The sequence below is a fragment of the Tiliqua scincoides genome, chromosome 1 (assembly GCF_035046505.1).
Source record: "Tiliqua scincoides isolate rTilSci1 chromosome 1, rTilSci1.hap2, whole genome shotgun sequence".
Taxonomy (NCBI): Eukaryota; Metazoa; Chordata; class Lepidosauria; order Squamata; family Scincidae; genus Tiliqua; species Tiliqua scincoides.
This window is the reverse complement of record NC_089821.1, coordinates 237,142,890-237,167,745: the sequence shown is the minus strand read 5'-3', so window position 1 is coordinate 237,167,745 and position 24,856 is coordinate 237,142,890. Positions and strand designations below refer to the sequence as shown.

Here is a 24,856-nt window from a genome sequence, read left to right as displayed (position 1 = left end):
AGTGAATAGAGGATATACCAGCGACAGCCAGTGGAAAACAATACCAGCGCTGGGATCATTCAGGATGTTCTCTCTTCTGCAACACTGTTGATTGAGCAATAAATCCAGGCTCCACTCCCCTAGGTTCTCACGCCATCTGAAGCTTGCTTGGCTCTTTAGACAGCAAAGCGAACCTGACCAGGTAGAACCAACCAGCAAGTCCAGCATGAATGAAAGAAAAAGTGTCATCTCTAAGATACTTAATAAAGCCCTTGCTACCAATACAGGGAAGGGGAATGAGGAGCTGCTGTTCACTTTCAGGGGGGTGCTGTATCCCAGTCTCCTGTGTAGCTCGGAGACCTTTGCAGCCCTGGAGACCATGGAAGCCCGCAAGGATGATGTGCTGGTTGTCGCCTATCCAAAATGCGGTAAGTGTCCACTTCCAAGGGGGAAAGGTGAAAGGAGAGGGCTTTTGTGTCAATGACTAGTGGACAGCTGGCTATTATATTTACTTGAAAAATCTAGCCTGAACCCCACTTGCCTGACAATCAAATTATCTCCAAGGCAGGATATAACCGATGAGAGCAGCAATTATCAACCTTTCTCATCTCACGGCACACTGACCAGTTGCTAAAATTGTCAAGGCTTGCCATCAGTTTTTGGGTAATTGACACCATGCTGTCAGCAGGGGGCTCATATCCCCCAGTGGCCCTACTCATATATGAATCCTGCTCATACCCAAACCCACAGCTGACATGCAGACTGTTTGGGCACACCAAGGTGCTGCAGCAACTGGTTGACAAATTGCTGGATTAGAGCAATACAAAAAATAAAATACAAAGAATTTAAGATACCTGGAACCTGCAGCAAAACAGCATACAGGGTGTGCCTTGTTATCCATGGGGGCAGGGCCTAGGAGAGGGGGGTAAAGGGGGTAATTTGTACCTGGGCCCAGGGTCAGAAAGGGGGCCCAGGAGCCAAAGGAGGGGGCCCAGAAATTTCCTGAGATCTTACATTTTCCAGACTCACTTCCCATAAGGGATGCTGAGGACATTACCATGGGCACATGATGGCGACTACTGCCACAAGCCATACACACCAGGAATAAATACATTCCTTAACCATGTCACATCTGGGAGGAAACTGACCTGCTTCAGTAATTCTTTGGCTTGTGGATGTGCTAACCATGAGGGAGCGTAGAGGAGCTTAGGGACACAGCTGTTGCAGAAGTCGGTTTTGGTGTACACAGGACACTTTCGATTCTAGTGTGAGCCCAAATACAATGATACTAATCTCTTGCAATGATTTGCTATGTTTGAAAGATTTTAGAGAGGAGTGTGTTTGGTTTTCTGTATCTAGCTGCCAGCGCCAGGCAGGCAGGCAAGCTCTGCATTGGGAAGACTGGTAGACTGGTAGTTCAAAGACTATTCAGACTGTTGCCACTTTCCTCCTGCCTGTTTTGCCCTCCTGCCACTGCCACCCCACCCCACCCCCACCCTGGGAAGGGACCCCAAAGAAACTTTGTACCCCCTGATAAAATTGCTCTCAGAGGCCCTGCACAGGGGTTCCATTCCGAAATCCCCAGTGGATAAAAAAAAAATCAGTGGATACCAAATCAGTGGAAAAATAGCTTTCAAGACACACTTCCAGGTTTCTTGCTCCTTCACTGTCACCCCAGAATGCATTGGTATAGATGCTGTACCACACTCAGCCACCAAATGGGGTGAATCATTGAATGAAATGAAATTACAAGTATTTTGGTGCTTCCCCCCCCCTTGTTATAAGGCATTTAAAGGTGAACCTCAGTATCAGTGGGGAGTCAAATCACTGGATACCAAATCAGTGGATACCAAGGTCCCACCTGTACTGTATGTCTAAAAGCTTAACAAAACTTAACAACCTTCACCTAGTGTGTAAAACAAGGTCAAGTAGTTTCTAGGTGAACATGTTTGGGGAGGGCATTCCATTGATGGGGAGCCACAACAGAAAAGACCCTGCCCCTGCTTGTCAGACATTATTAGTGCAGGAAGTATTTGTTGCTTGAGTGACCCATTCATTAGACAGGAGTGCCCACTTGTTCACCTGCAAGTGCAAGGACTAGGGATTCCTTAAGCAGCGTAAGTAACTTAAGCTAGAAATTGTATAGCTAAGATCGTAACAACTTGATGGTCCCTTTTCTAAGCTGATTTTTCAGCAACCAGAAGACTGCCAAACCTGCACAGGAGCTCTAGGGGGTTAAAAACATCTAAAACAGGCCAAAAATAGGATTAAAAATAGGGCATTTGTCACACCATCAGAGACTAGTCCAGCCAGACTCTGCTTTTCCCTAATTTGGAGGGTAGCCAAGGAGAGCCAAGTACAATAAAATTTATTAATATGCTTTTTCTCAGCCTTACCTTCCTCACAGGGTTGTTGTGAGGACAAATGGAGGGGAGCAGCTGTGTACACTGCCCTGAGCTCTTTGAACATAAGAACATAAGAACATAAGAACAGCCCCACTGGATCAGGCCATAGGCCCATCTAGTCCAGCTTCCTGTATCTCACAGCGGCCCACCAAATGCCCCAGGGAGCACACCAGATAACAAGAGACCTCGTCCTGGTGCTCTCCCCTACATCTGGCATTCTGACTTAACCCATTCCTAAAATCAGGAGGTTGCGCATACACATCATGGCTTGTACCCCATAATGGATTTTTCCTCCAGAAACTCGTCCAATCCCCTTTTAAAGGCGTCTAGGCTAGACGCCAGCACCACATCCTTTGGAGGAAGGATGGTATAAAAATGTGAAAAATAAATAAGAAAGAGAGCTTATATATGGAATGGGAATTGGGGCTGGGGGAAAAAAACAGGTCACAACTATATCCTTTCAGCTTGCTGGGTTTTCCTGAACACAGGGGCAACTTCTGGGGCATGCCTGCATAGTTGGTCATCTACCAGCAAAATCTAAAGGGTGTTGTTGTTTTGGGGTGGGGCTTATATATGCACTCTCAGGGAAGTTGTTGGAAACTTGGCGTCTAATACAAACAGCTTATCCTGTCTTTCTCATGCGGACAAGTCTCCCCCCATCTGGACCTTGTCTTATTTGTCTGGACCCTGTCCTGTGGGCAGGAGGTCTGGTCTAGAGGGTAGAGCCTCCATTGCCTGAAGATTAACATCCACAAGGTTGCCAGTTTGAGGCCACCGGCACCGTGCGACCTTGAAGCAGCTGGCAAGCTGCAGCTGAGCTGTTCCATCTGCTTGGAGCGTGGGAGGATGGAGGCCAGAATGTTAAACCAGATCGGAGTGTAACACCTTGAATATAGTGGTTCTTGAAAGAAAGAACCTTCTTTCAATTTGTAAAAATCCCTGCGTGGATTTAATAAGCCTGCCTATGTAAACCGCCTTGAATAAAGTCTTGAATAAAGACCAAGAAAGGCGGTATATAAATACCTGTATTATTATTATTATTATTATTATTATTATTATTATTATTATTATTATTATTATTATTATTATTTGAGGTATACTACAGAAAGCTCTTGACATAGCTTCTCAGAAGGATCTTGAATAAACTTAGCAGTCATGAGATAAGAGGAGAGGCCGTTCTATGGATTAGCAAACCAGAAGCACAGAGTAGGAATAAACGAATCATTTTCACAGGGGAGGGAAGTAAGAAGTGGGGTCTCCAACAAGCTGTTATTGGGACTGGTGCTAGTTAACTTGTTCTGAAATTATCTGGAATTAGGGACAGATTGCAGATAACAATAAACTCTTCAGGATGGTTAAAATCAAATCAGATTGCTCAAAAAGGACCTTTCCAGACCAGGTGAGTTTCCAGACCAGATCCAGACTCAAAAATACAATTAAATATAAATAATTATAAAATAATTTTAATCATACAATAATTATGATTATTAAAATTATAAAATTGTGTATATTGAGGCAAAAGATCCCAACTTTCCATATTCATGGATGGGTCTGAGCAAGCTTGTACCAATCAGTTTTGCCATATCATGCTTGACATGGGCTTTCAGGCCCTGAACGCCAGTACAGAACTGTACAGTTAAAATAGTACCTATAGGCAACACATTAAATAATGAACAATGTGAGCTCTGACACTGAGTGTTCAGATGCTTGCTGGTAAGTCATCTTTAACATTAACTTTAATGTTTAATCTTCTACTCATTTCAAACATTGCTTAGCAGAGCATTTCTTGCAAAATTCAAGAAGTACAAATCTGAGGAAAAACAGTCAAATTAGCAAGAAGAAGCATGTTCTTGAGCAAGAAACCAAACCAGCATCATTTCCTAAAACTTGAGGAAATTTTACTATGGGGTAAACATCTTGGGAGTGTGATCTAGCTTAGTGTAGAGTACATGCATGGCAAGCAGAAGTTGCCAGGTTCTATCCACATTATATCCATGCAAGAATGAGAAAGGCTTGGGAGAGCCACTGTCGTTTAGCGTGGATCATCCTGAGTTAGATGGACCAATAGTTTGACATATTCAGGAGTCTTGAGAGGTAAGGTCGAGACTCCTGGCTTTAGGTCAGCCTCAGGACAGCACAGGGCCTTAAGATGAAACATCTTATAACCACATGACCAAAAGATATAAAGTCAGTTTCATAACTCTGTGTGGTACAACCCAGACATGGTAGGAATTAGAAATAAGTATGCATAAAGAATGGAACTGTAAAATATAGAAATTATTTTGGTAGTATTGCATTATTAGCTTCATTTGGAGTGTTGGATATTGGCCATCTTATGTTTGTCAAGATAAAAGATCTGGAAGCCATTACATTTTTATTGCTTGAAATAGATATTACAGTGTGGAAAGCAACTATATTTTGTAATATTTTATGGATGCAGTTCATCCTAGGGCCAGCTCATACAATATTGTTCACTTTTTCCTCTCCATGTTTGCTCTGGGGCTCTTTAGCTTAGGCCCAAATCCTAACCCACTTTCCAGCACTGGCATAGCTGTGCCAATGGGACATGTGCTGCATCCTGCAGTTGGGAGGCACTTATGGAGGCCTCCTCAAAGTAAGGGAATGTTTGATCCCTTACTTAGCAGCTGCGTTGCCCTTATGTCAGTGCTGGAAAGTGAGTTAAGATTGCACCCTTAATCATGTGGGCAGAGGTTGTCAGAATTGCCCCTCTGTGCACGTTGCTGATATAACAGTAGTATTAGTGGTACATTTAGATGGGTGGTTCAAAGTATGACTGCTATCCCCTGGGATTAAGCTAAAGGGCCTAGGTCAGTGTTTCTCAATGGTGGTACGGTTGACATGGTGTCTGGTGGTACTCACGGGACCCATGGACACCTGCCGCCCACAGCGAGACCAGTTATGTGATGCAACAAACAGCAGTGGGAGGCTCAGCTCGGCAGGCAGAGCCCCAAAGCATGCTTTTCCATGGTCAGAAAAGCCCTCCCATCCACCTTTTATTGGTGTTTGCCACATTGTATCTCATCTCCCAAACCAGAAGTAACTGGCAATGACATCATCGTCAGTTACTTTCAGTGGTACTACGAATAGGTGGACCATGTGAAGTGATATGGCAGAGGACAAGCCTTGAGAAACACTGGCCAGAAGGGGGCAGGACTTCATCTTGTGATCAAGACTTGTTGGCATCCTTCAGTCTCAGAAGACTATGGTGTCACGCTCTGAATGGTGGTTCTGGAACAGAGTGTCCTCTCCAGTGCGCGAAGCCTGGGTAAAGTAGGTGTGGAGGATAGACTGTTACCCATGCAGCAAATCCCCCCTCTCCACGTCGCTGAAATGGTCCAATGGAAAGGCAGAGGCCAATATGGTTGGTTCCAGCGGCGTCGCAGGAGTTGCCAGAATGTGACTGTGTTCAGCCATGAACCGCCTCAGGGACTCCGGCTCCAGATTTTGCCTCGAGGTTGACTCCTGAAGCCTTTTCCATAACTGGAGGTAGCCACAAGGCAGTGGAGGTTTGGGATCAGAGTTTTCCTTCTCTCAGATGAGCTGCCTTCCCAGGCTGACGAGTCCCATCTACCCAGTGGCTGTTTAGTCGCCTCTTACAACAAGTACAGCCAAACTGAGGGCCTATTCTTATCCCCAGCCCCCAGGGGTATGTGATCAAGACACAAGTGCAAAATGGGATACTCAGACAATGTATGAGTCCAAATTATCATCCAGACTAAGGAAACTTGAAGCGAATCAGGGTTTGTGTGGCTCCTGTCTCAGGAATCCCTATGTAGCTCAGTAATTTTGATGTTGCAGGTACTAACTGGGCACTACATATTTTAAACGAAATGAGAGCTGCAGTTTACAAGGACTCACCACCACCAGAAGGCCTCCAAATGCTTGAATTTGGATCTCCAGAACATATCCAGGTCAGTGTGAACTCATAAAGTTTATCTAGTAACCTAGTGATGTACAACACAGAAATAAGACATGTTACACTTACAGTATGGGAAACTCTAAAACTAATTTCATCTTCGGGTTGTACTAAAACCCGCTTGCAGAATAACTTGCAACTGTTCAAGAGGAGGAACAAGTTTTGCTAATTCTCCTCTTCCCTCAAGACCTCTGCACCCCTGCCAATCCACTCCTGGAGATTGGAGGACCCAGCCAATGAAGATGAAATATGGCATGGTGGGCAGGTCTGGCAAAGGAAAGGGCAATAGGCAGAAATAATTACTCTCTTGCACTGTTTCAACACAGTTGGGGTGCCACAGTGTTGCAGATCAAATTTTAAAAGATCAAAGAAAATAAAATAAACCAAAGAAAATAAAACCAAACCAAGGCAATAGATTATAAACCACAGAGATACAAGCAAATACACCTCAATCTTAAACAATAATGTATTCTTAAGTCCAAAACATTTTACTTGGAAGTTCAAGTGTGTGTTTTCATGTGCCTGCAGAACTTCTTGTGTGGGGGCCAATAGGAGAGGCAGTTTCATGTAGTAGGCAAACAAATGCATGGATACAGCTACCCCTCCATCAAAGATAATGGAGCAATAATGGCAGACAGAGCGATTCCATGTGCACATTGGAACTCCAGTACCACCCAAAAATTAATGAAGGTGAATATGTCTAGGATTTGGGTATTAGTAAATATTATTGTTTTATGGTCATTTTTATGGCTATATTGATGAAAATTTTGTAAGCACGCTTGGGCATTTGCTCTAGAAAGGCAAATGTGGGGTAGATATTTTTAAAATAAATATATATATAAAAAGAAAGTGGCTCCTGAAAGTAGTAATGATACTATCACGAACCTTATAGAATTCTTTGAAAAGGTCAACAGGCATGTGGATGCGGGAGAACCCGTGGACATTATATATCTGGACTTTCAGAAGGTGTTCGACATGGTCCCTCACCAAAGGTTTTTTTACTCCACAGAATTAGAGGGCAGGTTCTCTCATGGATTGAGAACTGGTTGAAGACCAGGAAACAGAGAGTGGGTGTCAATGGGCAATTTTCACAATGGAGAGAAGTGAAAAGCGGTGTGCCCCAAGGATCTGTCCTGGGACCAGTGCTTTTCAACCTCTTCATAAATGACCTGGAGACAGGGTTGAGCAGTGAGGTGGTCAAGTTTGCAGACAACACCAAACTTTTCTGAGTGGTGAAGACCAGAAGTGATTGTGAGGAGCTCCAGAAGGATCTCTCCAAACTGGCAGAATGGGCAGCAAAATTGCAGATGCGCTTCAATGTCAGTAAGTGTAAGGTCATGCACACTGGGGCAAAAAATTAAAACTTTACATATAGGCTAATGGGTTCTGAGCTGTCTGTGACAGATCAGGAGAGAGATCTTGGGGTGGTGGTGGACAGGTCAATGAAAGTGTCGACCCAATGTGCGGTGGCAGTAAAGAAGGCCAATTCTATGCTTGGGATCATCAGAAAAGGTATTGAGAACAAAACAGCTAATATTATAATGCCGTTGTACAAACCAGTGGTAAGGCCACACCTGGAGTATTGTGTCCACTTCTGGTCGCCACATGTCAAAAAGGACATAGTGGAAATGGAAAAGGTGCAAAAGAGAGCAACTAAGATGATTACTGGGCTGGGGCACCTTCCTTATGAGGAAAGGCTACGGCGGTTGGGCCTCTTCAACCTAGAAAAAAGGAGCCTGAGGGGGGACATGATTGAGACATACAAAATTATGCAAGGTATGGACAGAGTGGATAGAGAGATGCTCTTTACACTCCCACAAAACACCAGAACCAGGGGATATCCACTAAAATTGAGTGTTTGGAGAGTTAGGACAGACAAAAGAAAATATTTCTTTACTCAGCGTGTGGTTGGTCTGTGGAACTCCTTGCCGCAGGATGTGGTGATGGCGTCTGGCCTAGACACCTTTAAAAGGGGATTGGACAAGTTTCTGGAGGAAAAATCCATTATGGGTTACAAGCCATGATGCGTATGTGCAACCTCCTGATTTTAGAAATGGGCTATGTCAGAATGCCAGATGCAAAGGAGGGCACCAGGATGAGGTCTCTTGTTATCTGGTGTGCCCCCTGGGGCATTTGGTAGGCCTCTGTGAGGTACAGGAAGCTGGACTAGATGGGCCTCTGGCCTGATCCATTGGGGCTGTTCGTATGTTCTTATCTGTGGTAATAATCGTACCATTATTGTGATTTGTAAGCAAATAAGGGAAACTATATTAACTCTCAAATACTGTATGTTCATTGCTGAAAAAAACAGAAAAAGTAGTCTCTATGAAATAGTCTGTATGAAAAATAAGGGCTTTTTGAAAGAAAAATGCACAATATGGAGTGTTTATAAAAATACTGATTAGTATTTTTGTTCTAGGAAATGAAAAACCAGGCTTCTCCACGTGTTTTTACTACTCATCTCTTTTACGATAACATTCCCCGATCATTTATTGAGAATAAGGTGAAGGTAGGTGATCATCTTAATTATTATTGTATGGTGCAAGGGGGAAGAGGAGTGAAACACTCCTTCACACAGGGCTTCAAGTTTAATTGGAAACATTCTCTTTAAAATTCAAACCTCACATGAGGACAGGGCATGGAGAGGGAAGTTGATTATCTGATTCCTGCTCACTTTTTGAAAGGAAGAAGCAGATCAATATGGCCTGTATCCATGGTGGGCTGGAGGGAAGTTGTGATGGTTGATTCCAGATGAAGGGCACCCTGAATCCACCACCCGCTCACTCCCACCATCTGTTACTAGCAAATGCATCGGCCTACTTCATAGCTGGACTGGCTATGATTACAATGCAGTTGTTTGGTCCATTGTATCCTTGGTCTAGGTGTTTGTAGAGGTTCCTTTCCTGATCCCGTCTGCACAGGTAAGGTGCCACTGGAACTGAGTTCTCATTAGACTGAGACAGTGGTGTACTGGGGGGGGGAGTCCATGGGTTTCAACTCAAAGGGTATTAGTGACTAGTTATATAGTGGGTCCATGAGAATAAAGGAAGGCATAGTGATAACAGCTCAATACGTTTATTCCATCTTCATAACAGAACCTGGCAAAATACAAGGTGAACCCCTGGCTTTTTATAGCCTTTAACTCCACCCAGACTTCCCGTGATTGGTGCAATTGAACCTTAACTAGAGGGCCAATCGGATGGTAGGATTTTGATCCATCACCCGATTGGCCAGTCATAAGTCTCGGCCAACTTACGTACATAACAGACTACATGCTCATTACTATGCAAGGCTTGTGTTGCACCCATCTCTCCTCCCATGCTGCCAATCATCCCTCAGTAGGCTTCCTGGATCTACAGAAATCCCAGCAGCACTTCCCCACTGAGTTTCCCTCTGAGGCTCTGCCCTTCTCAGAACAAGATACTTCCTGGCTTGGGCAAATAGTGAACTGTGATTTTGTACCCTAACTTTCACAGGGAAATTTTTTCTTATGCTTCTCAACGCCCCCCCCCCTCCGTTTTCTGCAGAGAAGCAGAGTTTCCCCAAAGGAAATTCCTTTGGAAAGAATGGTCTCCCTTCCTTGTTTCTAAGCAGGAGAATGAAAGTTCTTTTGTAAGAATTGATGGGGAGTTTCCCAGGGCAGTTCAGAACAAGGGTGGTTGGAGAGATCTACTCTTGGGTATACAGTATGTGGAAACAGTCAATCATCTTAAACACAATTCATCTGCACCTGGTAGAGGCACGTCAAGTGTGCTTCTGCCTCACCCATCACAAGATAAATTAAAGACCAAAGACAGGAATTCTCAACAGGGAGAAAGTCTCAAGGAAGAAAAGTGAGAACCACACCTTCCACATGCACAAATATCATTTCTTTGTGCTCACATAATCTAATATACCTTCTGTTACCATTTTAATAGATATTAGTGGTTTTCCGAAACCCCAAAGATGCAGCTGTATCCTATTACCACTTCTACAACAAAAATCCTCTGCTTCCAAACATCAGCTCCTGGGATGAATTCTTTCAAAAATTCATGAGTGGTGAAGGTACAGTATACTGTGTTAGACACTTTTCCCTTCCGTATTTCAAACTGTGCCGAATAATTTATTTATTTATACTACATCTTTCTCCCCAAAGGGCACCCAAGGCGGCTAACAATCAATACATTAAAATGCAATATAAAATACAAATAAAAACATTATAAAAACAAACAATATATGCTGAATATGAAGTTTCCTCCAAATGCCCCTGTGTTCAATATGTTAAAATAAAACTGGAGCTGGTTTCAAATTATAGGCTGTCTTAGTATACAGAAAGAGACACTATTAAGATTGACTCTCAATCTCCCCAATTGACTGACTAACTAACGGATTAGGAGTTTATGAGATGGTCAAGTTTTACTAGGTTATTTTTTTCAAACAGATATAAGAACATAAGAACATAAGAACAGCCCCACTGGATCAGGCCATAGGCCCATCTAGTCCAGCTTCCTGTATCTCACAGCGGCCCACCAAATGCCCCAGGGAGCACACCAGATAACAAGAGACCTCGTCCTGGTGCTCTCCCCTACATCTGGCATTCTGACTTAACCCATTCCTAAAATCAGGAGGTTGCGCATACACATCATGGCTTGTACCCCATAATGGATTTTTCCTCCAGAAACTCATCCAATCCCCTTTTAAAGGCGTCTAGGCTAGACGCCAGCACCACATCCTGTGGCAAGGAGTTCCACAGACCGACCACGCGCTGAGTAAAGAAATATTTTCTTTTGTCTGTCCTAACCCGCCCAACACTCAATTTTAGTGGATGTCCCCTGGTTCTGGTATTATGTGAGAGTGTAAAGAGCATCTCCCTATCCACTCTGTCCATCCCCTGCATAATTTTGTATGTCTCAATCATGTCCCCCCTCAAGCGTCTCTTTTCTAGACTGAAGAGGCCCAAACGCCGTAGCCTTTCCTCATAAGGAAGGTGCCCCAGCCCCGTAATCAGCTTAGTCGCTCTCTTTTGCACCTTTTCCATTTCCACTATGTCTTTTTTGAGATGCGGCGACCAGAACTGGACACAATACTCCAGGTGTGGCCTTACCATCGATTTGTACAACGGCATTATAATATTAGCCGTTTTGTTCTCAATACCCTTCCTAATGATCCCAAGCATAGAATTGGCCTTCTTCACTGCCGCCGCACATTGGGTCGACACTTTCATCGACCTGTCCACCACCACCCCAAGATCTCTCTCCTGATCTGTCACAGACAGCTCAGAACCCATCAGCCTATATCTAAAGTTTTGATTTTTTGCCCCAATGTGCATGACTTTACACTTACTGACATTGAAGCGCATCTGCCATTTTGCTGCCCATTCTGCCAGTCTGGAGAGATCCTTCTGGAGCTCCTCACAATCACTTCTGGTCTTTACCACTCGGAAAAGTTTGGTGTCGTCTGCAAACTTAGCCACTTCACTGCTCAACCCTGTCTCCAGGTCATTTATGAAGAGGTTGAAAAGCACCGGTCCCAGGACAGATCCTTGGGGCACACCGCTTTTCACCTCTCTCCATTGTGAAAATTGCCCATTGACACCCACTCTCTGCTTCCTGGCCTCCAACCAGTTCTCAATCCACGAGAGGACCTGTCCTCTAATTCCCTGACTGTGGAGTTTTTTCAGTAGCCTTTGGTGAGGGACCGTGTCAAATGCCTTCTGAAAGTCCAGATATATAATGTCCACGGGTTCTCCCGCATCCACATGCCTGTTGACCTTTTCAAAGAATTCTATAAGGTTTGTGAGGCAAGACTTACCCTTACAGAAGCCATGCTGACTCTCCCTCAGCAAGGCCTGTTCGTCTATGTGTTTTGAGATCCTATCTTTGATGAGGCATTCCACCATCTTACCCGGTATGGATGTTAGGCTGACCGGCCTATAGTTTCCCGGGTCCCCCCTCTTTCCCTTTTTAAAAATAGGCGTGACATTTGCTATCCTCCAATCTTCTGGTACCGTGGCTGTTTTGAGGGACAAGTTGCATACCTTAGTCAAGAGATCTGCAACTTCATTCTTCAATTCCTTAATAACCCTTGGGTGTATGCCATCAGGGCCCGGTGACTTATTGATCTTTAATTTATCAATGAGGTCTGAAACATCTTCTCTTTTAACCTCTATCTGACTTAACTCCTCGGTCAGGAGGGGCCGTTCGGGCAGCGGTATCTGCCCGAGGTCTTCTGCCGTGAAGACAGATGCAAAGAACTCATTTAATTTCTCTGCCATCTCTAAGTCTCCTTTTATCTCCCCTTTCCCTCCCTCACCATCCAGAGGGCCAACCGCTTCTCTGGCGGGTTTCCTGCTTCTAACATATTTGAAGAAGCTTTTATTATTCCCCTTAATGTTGCTGGCCATGCGTTCCTCATAGTCTCGCTTGGCCTCCCCTATCACCTTCTTACATTTCTTTTGCCACAGTTGATGTTCCTTTTTATTCTCTTCATTAGGGCAAGACTTCCATTTACGGAAGGAAGCTTCCTTGCCCTTCACAGCCTCTCTAACTTGGCTGGTTAGCCATGCGGGCACTCTCCTGGATTTAGTGGAACCCTTCTTTCTTTGCGGTATACACCTCTGCTGGGCCTCTATTACTGTTGTTTTAAGCAGCCTCCATGCACTCTGGAGAGACTGGACTCTTTTTACCCTCCCTTTCAACCTCCTTCTAACCAGCCTCCTCATTTGAGGGAAGTCCGCCCGTCGGAAGTCAAGGGTTTTTGTTAGAGATTTGCTTGGTATTCTTCCCCCAACGTGCACATCAAAACGGATCGCAGCATGATCACTGTTCCCCAATGGCTCAGTAACGTTTACATCTCTAACCAGGTCCTGCGTACCGCACAAAATTAAATCCAGAGTCACCTGTCCTCTGGTGGGCTCCTTGACTAGCTGATCTAAGCCACAGTCATTCAGCACGTCAAGAAATCCGGTTTCCTTATCGTGACCAGAACACAAATTGACCCAGTCAATATGAGGATAATTGAAGTCCCCCATGATTACAACCCTGTCCTTCCTTGTCACCTCCCTGATCTGTTTCCTCATTTCAAGGTCCCCATCAGATTTCTGGTCTGGAGGACGATAGCACGCCCCCAGTATTACATCGCTGCACAAGCCTGGTAATTTAACCCACAGAGATTCTACGGTGGAGTCGGACCCACCTTCAATCTCTACTTTGCTGGATTCTATCCCTTCCTTAACATAAAGGGCCACCCCACCTCCAACACGCCCCTGCCTGTCCCTCCTGTAGAGTTTATAGCCCGGGATTGCGGTATCCCACTGATTCTCCGCATTCCACCAGGTTTCCGTTATGCCCACTATGTCAATATTTTCCCTTGTCACCAGACATTCCAGTTCTCCCACCTTTGCTCGTAGACTTCGGGCATTCGCATAAAAGCATTTATACACGGAATGCCCCAGGATGGGCTGCTTATTCGCTCCTTTGTCCCCGCATCCTCTCATTGTGCCAAACCGTCTATCACATCCCATCACCCTACCTTTCCCAATTTCTTCTCCTACCCTGCCTTTGTCTTGTTGTTCTCTAACCTCCCCATCCTCATCCCATAGGGATGAGGAGTCCCGAACCGGATGCCCCTCGGCTCCTGTCGGCCTTCCCCCAGGGATCAGTTTAAAAGCTGCTCTGCCACCTTTTTAATGTTATGCGCCAGCAGTCTGGTTCCATTCTGGTTCAAATGGAGCCCGTCCCTCTTGTACAGGCCCCGCTTGTCCCTAAACGTTCCCCAGTGCCTAACGAATCTAAACCCCTCCTCCCTACACCACCGTCTCATCCACGCATTGAGACCCCTGATCTCCGCCTGCCTAGCTGGCCCTGCGCGTGGAACAGGTAGCACTTCAGAGAACGCTACCTTTGAGGTCCTGGCTTTCAGCTTCCTGCCTAAAAGCCTAAATTTGGCCTCCAGGACCTCCCAGCTACACTTGCCCACGTCGTTGGTGCTGACATGCACCACAGCCGCTACCTCTCCCCCAGCACTGTCTACCAGCCTGTCTAGACGAGAAGTGATGTCCGCAACCTTCGCACCAGGCAGGCAAGTCACCATGCGGTCCTCACATCCATCGCAAACCCCCCTCTCTATGTTTTTAATAATCGAATCCCCCACTACAAGAAGCCCCCGACCCCCCTCCCGCCGAAGAGTATCCCGAGTGCGCTCGGATACGGGCCCATCCCCTGGAGAAGGGATCCCCCCTAGGGGATTGTTTCCCTCCTCTCCAGGATGACGTCCTCCAGTCCCGAGACTTCCCACCCGGGCAGCCGAGGAGCTGCACGCCTGAGGTTGGGACGAAGCCTGATCGTCCCCGGAAGTCTCCCCACCGTCCTCCTCTGGCTGCCTGCGCTTCTCCAGGTTGGCCACCAAGGCTTCAAGGGAGCGGACGCGTTCCCTGAGAGCCTGGAGCTCCTTGCACCGAGGACACACCCATGACTTATGCCCCAGAGGCATATAATCATACATGTGGCACTTGATGCAGAACACTGGATAGCCCCCACCCTGCTGCTGGCTGTCTGACTGCATAGCTTTTCTGTTGTTGTTGTTGTTGTTGTTTTATTTAGGGGTTCTTTTAAAAACCGTACACTGGATAGCAGCCCTCTTCTCAAGGGAAGAGGAAGGGCAGTGTATGGGGCCCTGGCCTCCTCGCCCTGCTGCTGAACTCGCCCAGATGCTAAACTCTTGTGCCTTACCTGGCACTTGGTTCCCAGAGGCCACACGCGTCTGCAGAGAGCCCCACGCGATGGCCCGCCTAGCTTTATACTCCTGGCTGGCTCCTCCCCCCTCCTTCCTTCCTGATTGAAAGGGGGCTGGCCTTCCCAGGTGAGTTTACAAAAGCTCAGGAAGGCAAATGGCTGCTGATGGGCGTGACCTACTCTGCAGGCTCCTGAATGGACTGCTTGGATTAGCCTAATGGGGCTCTTAATGGGTTGGGAATTGGCCCTTCCTAGGTCCTTTCCCTCCTAGTTCTGTTCTCTTAGGCTGGACTGTTTTTGTAACCTCAAGCTAGTTTTTATTTGGGTTTGTTTAATTATTTATTGCTCTCTAGATCCTGTGTCCCAATTTACTGACCTGTTTAGGTTATGTTCTAACTTAGATTAGGTTTAACCTGGGTTAAGTATAGGTTTAATTTAAACAAGTAGAAAAACCTGCTTTCCACTTTATCCTCCTCCCTTCCTTCAATTAAGTGCTACCTTAGGTGCAGCTAACTTTCAACTTTGATTTAAATGCCTGACCTTTAGGCTCTTACTCACGAGTAGGACTCTGCTCTTACTCACGAGTAGGACTCTGCTCCTGCTCACGAGTAGCCCTATGTACCTCCCTTAGGTGCTAACTTTCAATTTTGATTTAAGGTTGCTTTAAAGGTAAGATTAAGGTTAGAAGACAGGGAGTTAGAAAGACAAAGCGTTAGAATGAGTACACTTACCTCCTCCTCCTGCTCCTCCTCCTCTCCTTCTCCAAAACTCAGAGGTCTCCTTGCCTTCTCCTCGCCCAGATGCTAAACTCTTGTGCCTTACCTGGCACTTAGTTCCCAGAGGCACTTGGTTCCCAGAGGCCACACGCGTCTGCAGAGCCCACACGCGTCTTCTATAGATCTTCTATAACTGGAGTAGATGCTATCATGGTGAATTCAAACTGGTGTGTGCGAATTTATAGACAATCTTTGACATTTCTCTTTAGATAATTCAGAACATAAATCCACACTTTTGTTTGTTCAGTTAGTGTCTCCGGTCAGGACAGAGAAAAATTCCTGTCTGAAATATGGGACCGACCACTGCCAGTCAGTGTTGACAACAGTACTGAGCTAGAGATGGACCCACAGCCTGACTCCATATAAGGAAGCTTCTTATATTCCTATGAGATAATTTCAGTCATTAAATTTTTATTAATAAAAGTCCTTTATGTGCTTTAAGATTGGAATAAGTCCGCAATCCTATGCACACTTACCCAGGAGTGAGTCTCTGTTAGGGAAGGAACTTCCGGGAGAAGGCAGACAGACCTAAGGGAGTAGCACCTCGTGGTTATCATGCATGCATTCCTTCCTGCTCCCTGCTTTCACTTTACTGGACCAGCAGCTGAAAACAACAACCATGGGGAACATAACCTTGGCAGCAACATGTGTTCCTATGAAACAGTTTCAATCATTAGCTTTTTATATTTAGTCTTAAATTTGATGTGTGAAGATTTGAATGAGGCTGCAAACCTGGGTGTAAGTCCCATTCAACTCAAATGGACTTTCATCTGAGTACATATGCATAGGGTAGTGTTGTCAGTGATACTTAAACAACATGGTTTAAATGTCAGTGTCACACTGAAGGGGGAGCTTCACCTCCACTGGGGTTTGGGAAGCTGGCCACATATTTGGACACCGTTGATGCTTTGCTCTAGTTCACTGGTTCTCAAACTTTGAGGGAGCTTTACTCCCTCAGTAAGTCTTTGTGTGGGAGGGGCTAGGGCAGCAATGCCATCCTCAGGATCGTGCTGCTAAGGGGGGGCGAGGGGGTGTGCTTTGCACTTTAAGAAGGCAGGGCTGCAGCAGGCGTGGGGAGCCCTGCGCGGCCCTGCACAGCGCTCCCCAAAGCTTGGAACTTTCACTGAAAGTGGGTGCAAAGCGCCTCCTGCAAAACAGAAGAGCTTTGCACCTGCTTTCAGGGAAAGTTCCAAGCCTTGGGGAGCGCTGTGATGGGCTGTGTAGGGCTCCCCGCACCTCCTGCAGCCTGCTGCAGCCCTGCCTTCTGAAAGTAAGTCACAAGCACCCCCCCTCACAGACGTGATCCTGGGGATCGTTTCCCTACTCTCCCTTCCCCCCCCCGCCCCTTAAAGGGACAGGGGAACCTTTCCACCAGTTTGAGAACCACTGCTCTAGTTTATTTGTAAACAGAACAGGAAAAGGGGAGGAATTGGGTCCTCCTCCTTTAGTTCACTTTTTTTCTTTTGGCCTCAGCCCCTGTGCTCCTTTTTGACCCTTACATAGAGGCTCCACTTCTGTAATGCAACCCTGACTATGGCCTCTGGGGAGATCAGAGATCCGAGGCCCCTTGCTGGGATATCAGTTCCACCCTGCTGCTCTGGGATCAAGATTCATATCCAGGCTTCACTATAAAGCGACTGGTTGCTCAGGGGCGTTGAGGGAAGCCACTCCCAGAATCCTTGGTTGAGGGGCTACCACTGAGCCATCTGCCTTCCTGCCCCCTATCCTTCCTCCTGTTCTTCTGGGGCTCCAGCCCCGGGTTAGTTGAGCTGGGCTTGGACCCCCTGGAGGGTGTTGGGTCCCTGCTCAAATTCACATGCACCCACCCCTTTAAGCTTCTCTGTACATTTTTTGTAAATTGTTTGCTTATGTTGCTTTTTCTTATTTAATAGTCATTTAAATTGTGCAAGCCACCTTGAGCCCTTCTGCCTGGAAGTGGAAAAGCAGGGCAAATACTAATACTAATAAATAAATAATGGACTGAACCCTCAGTATTTGTTTGGCTAAGAAAATGGGATTTTGGGGGTGGGCAATCTCCCTTTTCCTCTGCAGCCCCTAGGTTCACAATCTGCCTCAAAGGTTGGGTTCACATCGCAGTATGCACTAGTGAGTGATCAGGGATAGGCTGCAGCAGGGGAGGGGGAATTGCTTCTCCCCCTCCTTAGTGAAATTCTTTTGGTTTGTGGAAGCTATTTTTAAGATATAGCACACTGCCTTGACCTTCTCTGGGCCCAATGTAATGGAGTGTGAAAATTTGTCTCCGTGAATGGTTATATTCCAGTGTTTCCCAAACTGTGGATCGGGACCCGCCAGTAGGTCACAATCTGATTTTTGGTGGATTGTAAACAACATTAGAGACATTAAAAAAAATTGCAAGGTTTTGCCTGGTTTGTAGAAGAACATTGTTAGTTGGAATGCTAACCTGCAATGCTAATCTTCATATGCCCCAATTAAAATGTCACATTTTCTGATTTTCTCTAGTCATTGGTGTGCTGTGGATCATGTGTGAACCCAGCTTCAGCCTTTTGTCTGCCTGGAAGTCCTTAACTGTACCTCTTGCTCTCCAGTTCAGCCTTCTGAAATGAACCTTGGAATGTTCCTTGAATTCCAGTTCTAGGGAGAGTCTAGCAAGTGTACACACACATGTACTATATATAAGTTCTGCATGGAGTTCTTACTATAAGTTGAAGTCATCGTCTAATTTTCCCTGGCTATGTTTGTATTTCATTTCAGTTGGCTGGCAATCCTACTTTGACCATGCTCTGGCTTGGAACAAACATATGGATGAAGAAAATATCATGGTTGTCACATACGAGGACCTGAAAGAAGTGAGCATTCTTAGAAATTATGCTATACTCAGTTTTCTGCTATACCTCGGGTTTCTGAGGATAAGCTTCCTATCATGAACAGCCTACTCTTGGCCGCCTTGGGCAACTGCTTCAGCAGAGGAAAGGCAGGGTAGAAATCTTTTTAAATAAAAAATTCATTAGAATTTTAAAATCTTCCTTTCTTACATTTTTCATTTGGAAGGTTTTCAAGTGTGATTGATTGGACTTGGCACACTACAACTGGAAAACATTTGGTAACAGAAAACTGAAATAAAATGCTTTTCAGTAAATGTTAACTACAGAAAAATATTTCTGCATATTTTGAAGCATTAAAATCAATATCTTTTGTTAAGCAGTTTCATCTGTGAACACTGCAACCTTATGCATGTCTGTTCAGAAAGAGCATTCTCTCCAGGGGTCCACACTGATGCGCAGACCCCTCCAGCAGCATTATGATAAGTCATGACACTGCCTCAGGACATTCGGCGAGAACATCATCCTATAATAGCTGAGTTTCCAGGTTGCCAAGTTCTGCACTGCCCAGAGCTTAGCTGCACTGCCCAGAGCTTAGCTGTAAATACTGCTCAGAAGTTATACTGAGTTGGGACTTACTCCTGAGTAAATGTGCATAGGATTGGAGACTAAGAGCCTGACCCTGTGGTCCGTACCACGGCTCCGCGCCATGGACCACAGTCCCAAACATGCCATAAGGCATGTTTGTGGGGCTTACCGCCAGGCTCCCGCCACAACTAGCCTAGCTCCAGCCGGCGCTGAGCCAGCGCACGGCGGGTGCCCAGGTTCCGTGGCTCAGTGGTCTCCTGGACCGCTGGGCTGTGGAATGGGAGATGGAGCGTGGTCAGGGGCATGGGGGAGGTGTGTCAAGGGAGGGGGAGAGGCATGTCCGCAGAGCCAAGCTCCGCAGGATTCAAGGCACTCGGGTAGGAGTGCTCGCCCTACACAAGCGCCCTACACAAGCGCCTTTGCTTTAGCAGTGACCACCGCCTAAAGTGAGTAGCCCCATTGCGGAGCTGCTTCCCTTACTCGGGGGAAGGGGATGAACGAAGGGGAAGGGGAGCCGCTGGGTCCTGGAGCTCCGGGCAGCTCAGGATTGGGCTGCCCCATCCCAGTCCATTAGATTCAATGGGGTTTACTCCCAGGAAAGTGTGGATAGGATTGGACTGTAAGGCTGTAATCCTAAGCACACTTTCCTGAGAGTGTTGCGAGGTTCAAAGCAAGACTCAGTAGGCAAGAGTGGTGATCATTTCCAGGCTTTTATTCCGTTCCCATCCACCAGCATCTCAAGGGATTCCTTTCCAAGCTCTGAGAGTGAGTGTGAGAGTGAGAATATCCTCTTCAGTCTGAATCCCTCTCTTTTATTACAATTTTGGGTCCCCTGTTTGAGACGTGTACACTTCTCATTGGCTGGGGGATTGACATCATACTTAGGCTTTGACATCATAACTGGGGTTTTACTTTTCATTGGCTGGAGATAGCTTTAGACATTTGATTGGTGAGTTTCAAGTCACCAGTTTTCAAACAAGGCAATTCCATACATTTAACATATACAATTTAAAGATTTTGAACAGTCAGTAGATGGCACTGTAACTTCAATTTTGCTCAAAACTGTCCTTTTGGGCCTTATCTCATGGCATACCAATTGACTTTGTTGCAAGAGCTATCTGTGCTTTATGTTGTCTGACGTCATTCCTTCTCTGGTTCCCAGCAAACTTTTTTGGGGCTTTTTGCTAACCTGTGTTAAACTGGACCCTCTGCTATTCCATGCCCCACTCTATCTGCAGCCCGTTTCTTGGTATCTTTAAAGATGTATAGTGGAGTACGTTCATATACTTAAATACAAGCCAAAACTCTCATTTATAAGGAAAGATTTAAAAGGAATCTTCCTCTCATTCATTTTTCCTAATCCACATTACTTTTGCTCTGTCAGAGTTTTAGAACTTTCTCATGAGATTCGGTTATCTCTTGTCAAACAAACATACTGAAACCTTTCTGTATATCAATGTTGCAACCCCATTGCAACTGTATGCGTGTTCCCATACTTCTCCCATCTACATGACTTCCTTTTCCCCGCTTCTGTAGCCAAAGAACCTGTGAAATGCAACTTACTTTGCCATTGATGTAAAGGTTTGCGGCTCAGCTAAAAAAAATCTGCTGTCTTATGCTTTTTCTGTAGAGCTGACAGTGCATTTAGATTAAAATGGCTTTTGTTATATTTTATTAAACCTTTTTAATGAAGTCAGACAATTAAAACTCACTTAGGATAACTTTTATATGTTGGTTACTCCTGTTTAGGAACAAAACTGGTTTAAAATATTGAAGAATTAGTAAAAATAAGCTAAATGTTCTTCTATAATATTGCTATGTGTAATTACTTACTTATATGCATATATAATGCCTTTTAGCTTGAGGTAATAATACTGTCCTGTGTGTTAAAACCAAACATACAGATTTTAAAACTGCAAACCTTTTTTTCTCTCTTCTGAGATGACATTCTCCTTATCTGTTGCAAACAAAGGCCTGTTTATTTTAAAATAAGTACCTTCGTTCTTATCAAAATGTATTCTTATCAAAATGTTCTGCTGTGCTGAGAACATCTTGACATGCTGCCAAGATTTAGCTTGCATTTTCAAACTGAACAGTTTTTTTTTCTTTTTTCTAGCTTTCACATACAGACAGAGAAAATTAATTTAAGCATGTGAGCAATTGTAAGCTGTACTAATTGGCATAGCATAAATGGTGGTCACTCCATACCGTCTATCAAGAGTAAGTCCCATTGAACAAAACAGGACTTACTTCTGAGTAGATCTGGTTGGGATTTTGCCCTAAAGGCCCAATCCTAACCAATTTTCCTGTGCTGGTGTTGCTCCTGCTGTGCCTATAGGGTATGCACTGCTTCCTGTGTTGGGGATACAGTCACAGAGGCCTCCTTAAGGTATGGGAACATTTGTTCTCTTACCCTGGGGCTGCATTGTGGTTGCACCGGTGCTGGAAAGTTGGATAGGACTGGGCTGTAAATTACAACCTAATGCTTCCCCCCTCCAATATGCCATTTTATTACTTGACCACATAGCACTTATTTTCTTAGGGTGGCTAAAGATAATGTTAAAGAACATGTTTATTCAGAGACTGTCAATTAATAAATTTATTAGATTTGCATGAAGTTTTCTTTATGACTTGTTTATGATGAGCACACGTTTTGTAGCAGATATAATTCCTCCTGTGTGAAACAGAACAGGAAGTGCTTCTTTTAAAAATGATGCATTTCTAATTTGTATTAATTTTAATAATGATGCCAAATTAATTGTGGCTTATTTTTATTAAATATAAATGAATATAGCCGATTAGAAGTTTTAGCCCTAATTTATTGTGATTTTTCGCCCATTCCATCTTGGGTCTCAGGGATATTTTCAATTTAAAAACATTAGGTAAAGAACCAATTTCATACAACCATAACTAACTTTACTGTGTATTATTTTACAGAACCTTTATGACGGAGTAAAACAAATAGCCAAGTTTTATGAATTTCCTCTGTCTGATGAGAAGATTCGATCTATAGCAGAAAAAGCCACCTTCCTGTCAATGAAAAATAAATCCCAAGAAACCCATGGTGATTTTGCTCCTATCCTCTTCAGAAAAGGTACCATACAGAATAACATTTTAGAATCCTCTATTGTTGCTATCAGTACTTGCCATTTCTTCAGGCAGCTGAAGCCCTCTAGTCTAGTGGTTAAAGACACTGGACCATCAGCTGGAAGGTCAGCAGCCCAGAAGTTTGAGGCTCCAGTGCTGCAGAACAGGGTGAGATCCTGTTACCTGCCACAGCTCCTGCCAACCTAGCAGTTTGAAAGCATGTAAATGCAAGTAGATAAATAGGTACCACTTTGGTGGGCAGGTGTTCTGTGTGCTTCGACGTTTAGGCATGCTGGCCACATGACCATGGAAGATGTCTTCGGACAATACTGGCTCCCCTGGCTTGGAAACAGAGATGAGAACTACCCCTTAGAGTCGGACACGACTGTGCAGGGGAAACCTTTACCAAACCTATTGTTGCTATCAGTACTTGCCATTTCTTCAAGCAGCTGAAAACGCTGTAGTGAAAATTTATCTCTTATTAGAGTTTAGTAAAAGTATAATTGATTCAATTTCTTTCATCCATGCCTTAGGCTGGCACACCCATAAGGCACAGTGAAGACACTGCTTAGGGTGGCAGGCTGCACCTACCCTCACAGCTGGACTTCACATCAGAAATATTTTATTGCTGTTTAGGACCAAATGGGTGAATGTACATAGAGTTGCAGCTGCAGAATACCTACAAACTTCTGCTTATAAGCTACAGGGGCTCCCTATTATAAGAGACTTCCCATTATACATTTCCCTGCATTTAAATCCTCAAGTTTTTGAGGAACTAGACATTCTCTGTACTTTTGAAAATGGTGTTATTTATTTTATTCAGAAGAAGCTCATTGTGTTCAGTAAGACTAAGGCTGTAATCCTATTTTACTCACCAGAAACAAACACCTCTACTTATGTCTTTCCTGCTGTAGCCCTACCTACATACCTTCTTGTTCTTCTGAGATCTTAAAGGGATATCCCCTATACAGTATTCAGTTTTTGCATTTGCTAGGCCTGCTTGCTATTTTTCTTTTCCCTACACCCTCCAAGCTCTTAAAGGAACATCACTATTTATCAGTGGCAATTTTAGCATTGTTATTGTTGGAATAGCAGGGAGATTAGGCCTGACTCTTGCCCACTCCACTTTTCCTTCTTGGCATCCAGTGCTGCTGCTGTTTTCTATAATGGCCACAGAGGAAATGATGGGCCCTCTGCATCCCTCCATTGGCCATTAGAGGAGGAAGTGTGGACAGCACTGGACAGCAGGAGGAGGATGGGGAGAAACTGCCTCCCTTCCTTGATTTCCATTGTTGTCAATACTGCCTTTTCCCAGGGTTAGAAAAGGGAATACTGGGAGACCAGCATTTTCTCTGTAGCCCTTAGAGGAAGCAGTGGCAGCACTGGATGCTGAAGGAGAGAGGTAAATGAAGAAGGGTTTACTTCTCTTTCTTGGATTAAACACCCCTGTTACTGCTTCCTCTAACAGCCATAGACAGAGTGCTGGATGCCTGGACCTGCTGCCCACTTCTCTGTACAGTGATGTGGACCAACGAGAGCTCTCTCTTCCCTCTCTTGCAATAAGCACTCAGGGTTTAGTTTTGAAATATATAATATTTCAAATATTATAAGTCCATCTTATTCAAACAATGATCAGTGTTGGAGATGGAATAGCAAGCAGTGGTACTTAAGCATCTTTTAGTTGGGTTGGAAAAAAAACAGAGGGAATTCTCTCATTTGTCCATTTTACTCCCTCAGACCTTTACGTCTCTAGTTCTAAAACATGTAGATCCAGGACAATAAACCGATGTCACAACATTTCAGAAATATGTATCTGAACTCTAAACTTCAAAATAGGAAGTCATACAAATTAATTTTTTCTTGTTTTGATACAGGTGCAGTGGGCGATTGGAAGACTTTGTTCACTGAAGCTCAGAGCCAAGAAATGGATAGAAAATTCAAAGAATGTTTAGCAGGAACTAAACTGGGTGCAATGCTAAAATATGACAAATATTGCAAATTTTAGACATTCCAAGGCTGCAATCCTATGCACACTTACCTGGGATTAAGTCCCACTGAATTCAGTGAAACTTACTTCTGAGTAGACATGCATAGGATTGTGCTATAGATTTGGGAAGTTCCGTTCAAGCCTATTAGTTATATCTTTTCTAAATCAAATTTCAGTTATTAAAATGGTAAATACACTCAAAGAATTGAGGGTATTTTCCCAATCTTTGTACTTTAAAGTCAAGGGCTCAAGTTTGTAACAGGCTTAATGTGGAGAATTTGGTTATTAACATATAAATAAATTCTCTTTCCTTTTAATTTTTTTTACTAGTAGTATTGCAGGGTTACACCCACTTTCATCTCTTGCTGTACTTCCTGCTGAACTAGTTATAACCACTCTGTGAGCTTCTTCCCATATTTGCCAGGCTCATATTTGCCTGTACAATTGCTGCATTATCCATATTCTAACATTTTTACACACACACACACACACACACATAGTGGGCAGTGGAATACATCTCCACACCACACTAAGTGCCAAGCAATTGTCATGTAACTATTTTATGCTGATATAGCATAATGGTAA

At 44.5% G+C, this 24,856-nt stretch overlaps 1 protein-coding gene across 1 annotated transcript; it reads left to right on the top strand.

The window, feature by feature from the left end:
* On the top strand, positions 1 to 24,533 carry LOC136641976 (sulfotransferase 6B1-like). The gene is made up of 7 exons (XM_066618125.1): positions 1 to 407; positions 6,204 to 6,316; positions 8,741 to 8,830; positions 10,239 to 10,365; positions 18,542 to 18,636; positions 22,135 to 22,291; positions 24,159 to 24,533. Exons 1-7 carry the CDS (start codon positions 206 to 208, stop codon positions 24,287 to 24,289), a joined length of 915 nt encoding a protein of 304 aa, XP_066474222.1. The 5' UTR covers positions 1 to 205; the 3' UTR covers positions 24,290 to 24,533.
* The last annotated feature ends 323 nt before the right edge of the window (positions 24,534 to 24,856 follow it).

Bases quoted from the DNA above. Each gene is read 5' to 3' on its own strand.
- LOC136641976 (XM_066618125.1), top strand. From the start codon at position 206: ATGAATGAAAGAAAAAGTGTCATCTCTAAGATACTTAATAAAGCCCTT. The intron at 408-6,203 runs GTAAGTGTCCAC...TTGATGTTGCAG, and splicing joins TGTCGCCTATCCAAAATGCG to GTACTAACTGGGCACTACAT. The intron at 22,292-24,158 runs GTACCATACAGA...GTTTTGATACAG, and splicing joins TCCTATCCTCTTCAGAAAAG to GTGCAGTGGGCGATTGGAAG.